This window comes from Rhincodon typus, unplaced genomic scaffold (assembly GCF_021869965.1).
Source record: "Rhincodon typus isolate 14 unplaced genomic scaffold, sRhiTyp1.1 hic_rhity00003178, whole genome shotgun sequence".
Lineage (NCBI taxonomy): Eukaryota > Metazoa > Chordata > Chondrichthyes > Orectolobiformes > Rhincodontidae > Rhincodon > Rhincodon typus.
In genome coordinates this window covers 683-1,420 of record NW_025968816.1, presented here as the reverse complement: position 1 = coordinate 1,420, position 738 = coordinate 683, and the positions used below count along the sequence as shown (strand labels likewise).

At 61.4% G+C, this 738-nt stretch overlaps 1 protein-coding gene across 1 annotated transcript in view; it reads right to left on the bottom strand.

The window, feature by feature from the left end:
* The window catches only part of LOC125481701 (girdin-like), a gene marked incomplete at its 3' end in the record, with an annotated part of 18,130 nt that extends 17,747 nt beyond the window's left edge, over positions 1-383 (bottom strand). The window contains exon 1 of the mRNA XM_048593583.1: positions 144-383. Within this exon, the coding sequence (XP_048449540.1) occupies positions 144-383 (240 nt within the window). The remainder of the gene's footprint in view (positions 1-143) is intronic.
* Between the last annotated feature and the right edge of the window lie 355 nt (positions 384-738).

Sequence of the window (738 nt, the reverse complement as noted above, 5' to 3'; positions counted from 1 at the left end):
CACAGACACACACAGCAAAGCCAACAGTAGCTCAGGATGCCTGCCACTCCCTTTACCCTGATGTCACCCCACCCCTCTCCTCCGCAGAGGCACCAAAGTGTCCCCTACCCCCCCTCCAACCCCCACCAAAACCCCTCACTCACCATCTCGAGGTCATTGAGGGCAGATCGGAGGAGTAGCCCCTCCTTCTCCAGCTCGTGGAGCCGGTCGCAGCGCGAGCGAGCAGCCTCCAGCTGTTCCTCCAGGATGGTCTTCGTCTCCAGCAGGGCCCGGCTGTACTCTCGCTCCTCCTGCCCCAGGGAGGGGCGCGGTGAGGGCGAGGTTGAGGGAGGTGGGGATGGGGGTGGTATGGGTGCGGGTAGGCGGGGGAATGACCGTCCCATTGCAGCAAGGGACAGTGTTTTATCATAAACAGAAAGGAAAGCAAGGGGCCATTAATTGCGCAGTCTCTCTCTTTTCCACCCCCTCTCTCATCCTTCCCCCCCACCCCCCAGTGATCTTCCTCCACCCACCACACCCCCTGAACCACCACTGAAGCTCCCTCATCCCGGCCACCCGCTGGCATGCCACTAGGCTATTCGACTGCAGGGACCGTCGCCCAGCCGCGCCCCCACTTCAGCTCCTTCGCTCACATTTCCTAAACGCCCGAGGCAGAGGGCATTTGGGGACAGTTCACGGAAGATGGAGGGGTCTCTCTGTGTTACTGAACGGCACAGTAAGATCCCACAGCAGGGTCCA